We start from the raw sequence: 9,864 nt of genomic DNA, 5'->3' as shown, positions 1-9,864 counted from the left end.
ATTATTTCTCCACCCTCAAACTTGCTTCAATTAATGTGATATTTATACTATTGTTAGTTGAAGTTGCTCGCTTTAAAATTTTAAAAAGAAAAATAGTTTATGTTTTGTGAATATTACATTCTTGATCATCTTTATTATTAGACCAAAAGAACACTAATTATATAAAAACAAATAGCATTTACGTCACAAATATATATTGTATTAGTACATCCTAGATACTACAACAATACAATGACAAGTCTAGAAGAGCTCGAGAACCAGTGCCTACCAATTAGCAAGTTGAAGAAATATGCAACAGAATGGGTTATTAAAGTCTTAGTCATTCGTCGGAGTTTAACAAAAGAGTATAAAAATACAAATGGTGAAGGTATTCGTTGGCAACTGATATTAGTCGATGAAGAGGTAACTCTATTTTAATATTTTGTTATATACATTATTTAATATGTTAACTTCTTTTGGAATTCTAATAATAATGCTCCTAACCACAGGGTACAAAAATACAAACCACTCTTTTCAACAAAGATGTTCATGCATGGAATAAGTCTTTTCAACTTAATCAAAGTTACTACATTATAAATGGAAAATTAAATCGACCTAAACCAAACTTCTTATCCGTACATAAGGAGCTCGAACTAGCATTTATGAACAACACCGAGGTCGTTGAGGACAAAAGTCATTTTAAGACTGATCAATTTTCAAATGGATTTATTACATTTGATGAAGCTGAAAAAATCACTAATGGAAGTTTGTTTGGTAAATTTCACAAAATGTTTATTGTTTGTTCCATACATTAAGAAAATAGGGTTTTTAACACATTATTTTGTATAGATGTGGTGTGTATTTTACTCACAGTAAAAGCACTAACTGGAGAAGGACGAAGCATTAGACGCGAAGTAATCGTTACAAACGAAAGGTAACATATACTTTTTATGCATCCTACATATAAATATTTCACGTTAATAAACATTTATCATAAAAAAAATTTGTTACTTGTATAGGTATGATCGAAAAGTCATGACTTTATGGGGAGACTTTGCTGAAATCGAAGGTCAAATGTTACAAAGCCTTGAAAGTGAAAAACCAGTTCTTGCCTTTTGTGATGTAAAATCATCAATTTATCAAGGTATACATCTCCACACTTGATATATTTGAGTCAATTTTCAAAGTACATAAAAGTATCACTGAATTAATTACTCCTGTTGAAATAGGGGATTTTGTCCTTTCCACAACTCCTGTTAGTAGTTTGCTTATAAATCCACAATTTGAAAAAGCGAACAATCTCCAAAAATGGTAAGTAATACATGTTTCATCACACTTATTTAGAGGCTACCCACATGCTACATCATTAATATTTTTTATTCATTTCTTAAAAATTTCAGGAATGACAACATGAAGGCAGAAAAGATTGACATAAGTCTAATGCCAAGCAGACTGATGCAAACTGCCCGTCAAGTGAAAATTAGTAATATTTTAAATGGTTCACTTGCCATTGTGAAGGTACTTTCCTATACAACACTCATCTTTTACTCCAATTATATATTACAAATGTAATTACGTGATTTACTGAATTTACGTATAGGACATGTACTATAAGTTCAATGCTACGGTTACTGACATTGACAGTAACACCGACCCATGGTATCCTGGTTGCAACAAATGCTACAAGCGAGTTACTGTTATAAATAGTGTTGCAACTTGTACCTACTGTAGAGCTGAAGATGTTGATTATGAGGCGAGGTAAACTACACAAACAACCAAGAACAAATATTGCTTACTCCAGATGCATGAAAAAAAATTATTAACTAATGAGCTTACTATGTCGCTATCAAATAATTAGCACCACACTGATTAAAACATCCAATTTAATTTAGATATCGGTTAAAGATTGATGTCACTGCTGAGGATCAATTTCTAAGCATTACAATGTTTGATGCTGCAAAATACTATTTTGGTTGTAACGTAAAAGAGTATGTTCTCTCTACATCTGAAAAGGTAAATCACTTACTCTATGAAATATTGGCCTGTATAAATAACTTTACCCTATTTCAATTGTAAGGCTAATATATACGTTTTCATATTCCACAGAAAGAACAATCACCATACTATCGCAAGATGGTATTGAGTAAAGGGAAAGAATTCAGTATACTTGTTAAGATTGATCGTAAATTCCCAGATGTTGACACAAACATGAATGTGATAGCTATGGAGATACATGAGGTTTCCAAAAAATTACCACCAGATCAAACCAAGGTTAAAATTCCAATTACAAAACAAAGAAGCAAGAGGACGAAGATACTAAGTGATGATGAAAAAATGAAAGGAATAGTTGCAGGCATACCTCATATTGAAAAAGATATTGCAGCAGTTGAAACTGACATTGAAAATCCACACAAAAAAAATACATGCAAGAGGACTAACAACATTAAGCAAGTCATTGCAGATGATAATCCACAGAAATTGAGGATACATGAGGTAGAAAAACATATTGTACTAGATGAAAGTGACGACGAAGCCCCACTAATTCAACTACAAAGAAAAAGGACCAGGAAGGTTAAAGGAAAAAACATCATGCCCTATCCGATGGAAAAGAAGATCAAAGAGGAAAAAAATAATATATAATTGATTTAAAGTTTCCTTATTTTTATCTACCAATGCTTATTATCTCCCTAATATTTAAAAATAACTTACATTTTTTCACCAAGCAACTTCACCTAACATCGCTTTTATTTTTAGCTTACTTTCCTATATCCATGAATTTTGTTAACTGTTTCACTAAACATTCAATATATGCAATTTATTACTTCAAAACAGATCAACAACAATCTTCTGCTGCAATGTATATCCTCATACATAAAAAAAGGTTTGCATACATCCTACCTTATAATAGATGTTTTTTCCTATATATGTCAAATATGTGACTACAATTGCCATTAATGATTTTGTTATGTTTTAGATCAATGCTAAATTACATATACTAAATAGGAAGAGATAAGAGAAGTGTCACACCAACAATCCAAATTTTATCACCATCAAATCAACAATGACACACAACCAACATCAAGGTAAATCTAATATGTTAAGTACTTATCACAATTCAAAATTAAATTTAACCCTTCTATTCACTTCACTTCACAGGTGATACAACTATAACCACTCCTTTCATGCCAAATCAAGCAGGTGATAAAGGAAAAAACATTCCTTCTACCAGTAAAACTCATCAGCATGACAACAATATAAAAAAAAGTTCAACCAACACAGGTAAGAACTTACATAATCATGTAAAATCCAACATACATGAGTACTTAGTACAATGCAAACATATTCTCATACACATACAAAAATATTACATCATTTGTGTAAATGTACCAAAAAATGTTCCCTTTATAGAGAAAAGTCAATTGCAAAGCGCATTGCAAAGAGTGGATAAGTATATATTAACAACCCAAACAATATCACATGTCGAAGATGAACATCCACGTTTGAAAAAGCAGCGTAAAATCAATTGGCTATTTAGAGCATTATCTCAAGAGTCTGAAGTTAGAGGTACATCGGAAAACCCTATTCATATCTTACATAACTTGAACGTTCAATAATATCAAATTACATTTCTAACATATCTCTAAAAATATTTCTATATATAGGAATTGTTGCTTATAACTTATCTTTATCATATCTGCACGTGCTGAAAGCCGTCCCAGAATGTATTTATTGTGCTGCAAAAAGATTGGAACATGAACCTCCAGCATTCTGTTGTGCAAGCGGATATATCAAATTGGCAAACACTGAAGCACCAACAGAACTATATGAAATGTTTGTGGCATCTACTCCAGACGCGGTAGAGTTTCGCAAAAATATTCGTGCATATAATAGTATCTTTGCTTTTACATCTTTTGGTGTTAACCTGGATAAGGAACTAGCATCTGCAAAAAAAGGAGTATACACATTCAGGGCACAAGGTCAAATTTATCATGATCTACCATCGTTGCTACCACGTGATAACAATCCATGTTACTTCCAACTATACTTCTTTGATACAGACAACGAATTGACGAACAGGCTATCGAAGGTGAATGAAGGAATTCTTTCAGACCATATTGCAACAAAAATCAAACAGGTAATGGAGAGTAACCCATATGCACAAATATTTTGCCAATTAAAAAACCAAACAAGTTTCCACAATTTACAACTTCGTATTGCTGCAAATGCCTCTTTGGATCAACGAGTGTACAACAGACCCTCGGTAAGTCAAGTAGCAGCAATTTGGATCGATGGAAACAATCCAAATATACCTTTTGATCGAGAAATAATTGTTCATGAGCACTCAGGGTACAAACATAGAGTAAAACACTATTTTGGTTGTTATGACCCTCTTCAATATCCTTTGTTATTCCCAAGAGGTGAAGGTGGATGGCATCAAGGAATAAGAAAACAGAGCAAAAGACTGCCTCACAGAAGAAGTGCTCACTCACCACCTATACTCAATGATATTCCAACATTCATATCAGCTGATGCAATATTAGCCAACGAGGATCAAGGTAAAATATATTACATTACGGCCTCTTATAGCAAAAATATAGTCATGTTCTTCACAAGTTAGCAATTGATAAAAAACACATATACTATATAAAAGAATACTACCAAAGGCGTACAAAATACAATTATAAGAAAATACATTTTTCTACTATACCAATATGATAACCAACATAAAATAAAAATAGTGTTAATATGATTCCTTTCACTTGTAGAAGTCCGCCGTGAGACAAAGGGAAATGTTTCTTGCAGAGAGTACTATTGTTATAAGCTACAACTACGAGAAACAGAGAGGTCAGTATTACTACTATGTGGAAGATTACTACAACAATTTGTGGTTGACATGTACATAAAATTGGAAACCACAAGGCTAGAATATTTCAGAAAGGAACAATCAAATTTTAGAAGAGAGGTTTATCAAGGTATTGTTGATAGTGTCAGCTCGGGAGAATGCAGGGGAGACAGAATTGGGCAAAGAATACTACTTCCATCATCTTTTATTGGGGGGCCACGAGATATGAAAAAACGCTATATGGATGCAATGGCTTTGGTACAGCATTTTGGTAGACCAGATCTGTTTATAACAATGACGTGCAATCCTGACTGGATTGAAATCCAACAAGAATTGCGCCCCGGACAAACTCCTCAAGATAGACCTGACTTGGTAACAAGAGTATTCAGAGCTAAGTTGCAGGATCTAAAAGAACAAATTTTCAAGAAAGAAATATTTGGAATTGTTGTTGCTCATGTATTCGTGGTAGAATTTCAAAAACGAGGACTACCACACATACACCTACTTCTCATATTAAAAGAAGGACACAAGATCAAATCAGGAGATCAGTACGATAGGTTTATCTCAGCAGAGATTCCAGATAAATATGAGTATCCTATATTGCATAAATTAGTGCTCAAACATATGATGCATGGTCCATGTGGAAACAAACGTCCAACAAACACATGCATGCAAAATGGACAGTGTAAATATCATTATCCAAGGCCATACAACAACAAATCAATCCAAGCAAAGGATGGATATCCAATTTATAAAAGAAGAATGGATGGAAGAATAGAGATTGTTCGTGGAATGCATATGACAAATCAATGGGTAGTACCTTATAGCCCTTATCTGCTTACAAGATACAATTGTCACATTAATGTTGAGGTTTGCTCAGGAGTCAAAGCAATAAAGTATCTATACAAGTATATATATAAAGGACATGATCGGTGTGCAGTTTATGTTCAGTCTGATGATGGTGAAAATGTTATTGACGAAATACAAACATTTCAAGATGCGCGATGGGTCTCACCGCCTGAAGCACTATGGAGAATATATGAATTCAACTTGACTGAAATGCAACCTGCAGTCATCAACCTTCAACTACATTTGCCAGAAAAACATTCAGGTACACATATTAATGCATTATAATACACATTTACTTAAAAAAATAATTAAATTATCAAATACTAACTCAAAACAAAATCACAGTGTTTTACTGGAAAAATCAAAATTTAAAAAATCTCATCGCCTGGGATGGTGTCAAGCAAACAATGTTGACCGAATATTTCAGAATGTGCTCAATTGACTCTGAAGCAAAAACATATCTTTATAGAGAATTTCCAAAGTATTATGTTTGGAATTCAAAGGTAAAGACTTGGACAAAAAGGAAAACAAGATCTGTAATTGGTCGCATTGCAATCGGTAAGCTGAATGTAGTAAGCTATAAAATCATACACATTCATAATTTTTAAACTTACTAATTAGTACATATTGATTATATTGCACAGCTAATCCTCGAGAAGGGGAAAGATATTATGAGCGGTTGTTACTAAACCATGTAAGGGGACCATTGTCATTCAACGACCTACTCACGGTCAATGGCAAGCAATGTCAAACCTTCAAAGAAGCAGCCAAAGAAAGAGGGTTACTTGAGTCTGACAACAGTATATCAGAATGTATGAGAGAGGCTGTTGTTTTCAAAATGCCATTCGCTCTTAGAAGTTTGTTTGCTACAATTTTGGTTCATTGTAACCCAACGGATATTAGAAAACTCTGGGATACTTATTATGAGGATATGTCAGAGGACTTCAGCAGGCTATATGGCAACTCACACAATACTATACTACAGTCTACTCTGAATAGTATTAATAATTGCTTGCAGAGTATGGGCAAAAGCATAGACATATATGACATTCCTCAACTAGATCACAATTTCCTCGAAGTTGGTTCATCAGAATGTAGAGAAATAAATGAAGAAATGTCCGTGCAAATACCACCAGAAGATATTGATGCACAGTCACAATTAAATCCAGAACAACATCATGCTTTTACAAAAATAATGCAAACAATCAATGCTGGAACAACTGCAATATTCTTTGTGGATGGACCCGGGGGAACTGGAAAAACATACCTATATCGTGCATTACTTGCTAATGTTAGATCAAGAGGTATGATAGGTTTGGCAACAGCAACCAGTGGTGTAGCTGCTTCAATCTTACCAGGAGGACGTACAGCACACTCAAGGTTTGAGATCCCTCTTCAAACAAGTGAATCAACTATGACAAACATGTCAAAGCAAAGTGGTGTTGCCAAATTGATTAGAAAAGCAAAAGTGATTATATGGGATGAAGCACCAATGGCCAAACGACAAACAATAGAAACAGTCGATAGGAGCTTCAGAGACATAATGGACATCGATAAACCATTCGGCGGAAAAGTCATGGTTTTTGGAGGAGATTTTCGGCAGGTGTTACCAGTAGTTCCAAAATCAACTCGAGCAGAAATTGTAAATGCAAGCTTGGTCAAATCATATCTCTGGCCTTTGATGGAGAAGATTCAATTTACTAGAAATATGAGAGCAAGAACAGATCCAACATTTAGTGAGTTCTTACTTCGAGTGGGTAACGGTGATGAACCAACAATAAGAGAAAATTTAATCCTCCTCCCAGAACAATTAACAATCAAACATTCCAAGGATGAAATTCCAGAAGAATCCATAATAAAAGAGATATTTCAAAACCTGCAAGAAAATGCTGCAACAACAAAATATGTCACTGAAAGAGCTATTTTAGCAAGCAGAAATGACCATGTGGATAAAATTAACAACAAGTTAATATCTCAATTCCCAGGTGAAAGCAAGATATTCAATAGCTTTGACTCAGCAGAAGATGACACCAACAACTATTACCAAGAAGAATATCTAAATACTTTAACACCAAATGGTCTCCCACCACATAGGTATTGAACATAATACATTACAACTTACAAGAGGCGGAAAAAAAAAGGATAGATTTTCACATATGTTATTTAATGCAGGTTAGAATTGAAGGAAAATGCACCTATCATGTTGCTAAGGAATTTGGACCCTTCAAGTGGCTTATGCAACGGCACACGAATGATATGTCGAGGTTTCTCTCAAAATGTCCTGCATGCAGAAATATCAAGTGGTCATTCTGCAACAAAACATGTGTTTCTTCCAAGAATACAACTATCACCACCAGAAAATGAAGGATATCCATTTAAATTCATTCGAAAGCAATTCCCCATACGCCTTTGTTTTGCAATGACTATAAATAAAGCTCAAGGTCAAACAATTCACAATGTTGGTTTGTATTTGCCCCAACATGTTTTCTCACATGGTCAATTGTACGTGGCGCTATCAAGAGGGATATCTATGTCCACAACAAAAGTATTTGTCCTAACAGAGCAACCCAAATGTCAAAATGGAACGTACACAAAGAACATCGTCTATAAGGAAGTTTAGGGTACGATAATCTCATATACATATATGGTCATTCTAACACATATAATTAAATATTTACATATACTATGTACTAACAACATTACATTGCTTCAAATCACAGGTTTAGAAGACACAAGTAAACCTATACAAGCATAATGGATTCTTCAACACCCACACTCTACAATGCGTAAGGGTCATTTTCAAAATATTCCTTTCATTACTATTATCAGCTTTATTAACATTATATTCTATTATAATGTTTAAATATTAGTATTATTAACAAATAACCGTACTTTCGTACTTCAGTTTAAACACTTCTTATTAACTGCATGTTATTGTTAATGATTATTATTAAATGCATCAAATCTTTTTCAATATACAACATCACTAATACCTCATGTAATCATCAAAAGAATAATAAACACAATGTACGCTTCTACTACATCAATAACAATTCACCCAATCATTAAAACACAGATTTACAAGAAAAAGATTCACATAGAATGATATTACTTACCATAGCTCACACGTGCAACGCACGTGTCCCTGACTAGTATATTACTAAAAGCATGAACAAAAAAGTTGAAAGTTGAATTACGGTTTTATCCTTTCTACAAATTAAATTATTATAAAATATTTAAATATTTGATTGTATAAATTTAACTAAATGTTAATGACTTTTAGACTTCCTAAGATTAATTCCTAATTAAATATCCAATTTATTAATATTTAACATCTATAATCTATATGTATATAATAGTTATAATTTTTTTTAAAAAAAATCTTTACCTAAATTTCTTTTCTTTCCCTCTTCTTATAACTTTTTCCTTAACCCCTCTCATGAATAATATAATTGATGTGGATAAAGTATTATCCTTTATGATAAATAACGAAATTTAATAATTTAAAGGGTGCAAATCTACAAAATGGAGACGCACATTGATAATGTCCTCTTGATTATTATTAAAGAATGACTCTAGCTTCACAAATTTAATTCATTAATGCTTAATTACATGATAAGAACTTTAGTTGTTCTTTTTACATGGTTTGCTAACTTTAATTTTTTTTTCATATTCTTCATTTATTTATTATTATTTTCTAATTACTTATTTAACTTTTATACTCTTAATATTCATAACTCTCATCTTTTCATATTCATAACCTCCAAACATTTAAACTAAAACTTTAAGATATCTTTTGATATTCCTTCTATTCTATTTATATAAATTCAACTTCTTTATCTCATGAAACCCCTATGAAGATTATTAGGCTATTATTTTTATTCTATAGTAAAAACAGATGATGAAGACTCTTGAATTTTGATAGGATATGAAAGGAGTCGATAAAAACTCAGAGAGTTATGTACTAATTTTGTACTTATATTTTCATCTATATACATCAATCTTATAAGAATAATGTCTATATTGTATTTTTACTTAAATATTCTGTTTCTTTTTGTCTTTTTTTCACTCTTTTAGACTTCTTAATTTAGTTTTCTATGAATGTTTTATTGCCGTAAGTCTTTGAATTTTGTAATTGATACATTTTATTATTCATTATAATTATATATATATTTCCATGAGATTTTAGTCAT

At 32.4% G+C, this 9,864-nt stretch overlaps 2 protein-coding genes across 2 annotated transcripts; both read left to right on the top strand.

Moving 5' to 3' along the window:
- Positions 1 to 2,762, top strand: LOC107006003 (replication protein A 70 kDa DNA-binding subunit D-like). Its single transcript, XM_015204635.2, has 9 exons — positions 1 to 402; positions 489 to 753; positions 829 to 913; positions 999 to 1,123; positions 1,209 to 1,290; positions 1,380 to 1,497; positions 1,580 to 1,737; positions 1,872 to 1,992; positions 2,086 to 2,762. Exons 1-9 carry the CDS (start codon positions 232 to 234, stop codon positions 2,617 to 2,619), a joined length of 1,659 nt encoding a protein of 552 aa, XP_015060121.2. The 5' UTR covers positions 1 to 231; the 3' UTR covers positions 2,620 to 2,762.
- Positions 2,763 to 2,792: 30 nt separating this feature from the next.
- On the top strand, positions 2,793 to 8,291 carry LOC114075285. Its single transcript, XM_027913774.1, has 8 exons — positions 2,793 to 2,860; positions 2,954 to 3,062; positions 3,136 to 3,258; positions 3,388 to 4,535; positions 4,746 to 5,933; positions 6,017 to 6,229; positions 6,316 to 7,765; positions 7,844 to 8,291. The coding sequence occupies exons 4-8, from the start codon at positions 3,809 to 3,811 to the stop codon at positions 8,289 to 8,291; spliced, it is 4,026 nt and encodes a 1,341-aa protein (XP_027769575.1). The 5' UTR covers positions 2,793 to 2,860; positions 2,954 to 3,062; positions 3,136 to 3,258; positions 3,388 to 3,808.
- Positions 8,292 to 9,864: the final 1,573 nt, after the last annotated feature.

This window comes from Solanum pennellii, chromosome 12, assembly GCF_001406875.1.
Source record: "Solanum pennellii chromosome 12, SPENNV200".
In the NCBI taxonomy this organism is placed as follows: domain Eukaryota; kingdom Viridiplantae; phylum Streptophyta; class Magnoliopsida; order Solanales; family Solanaceae; genus Solanum; species Solanum pennellii.
Note: the sequence above shows the minus strand (reverse complement) of the source record. Positions and strands in the feature narration are given on the sequence as shown.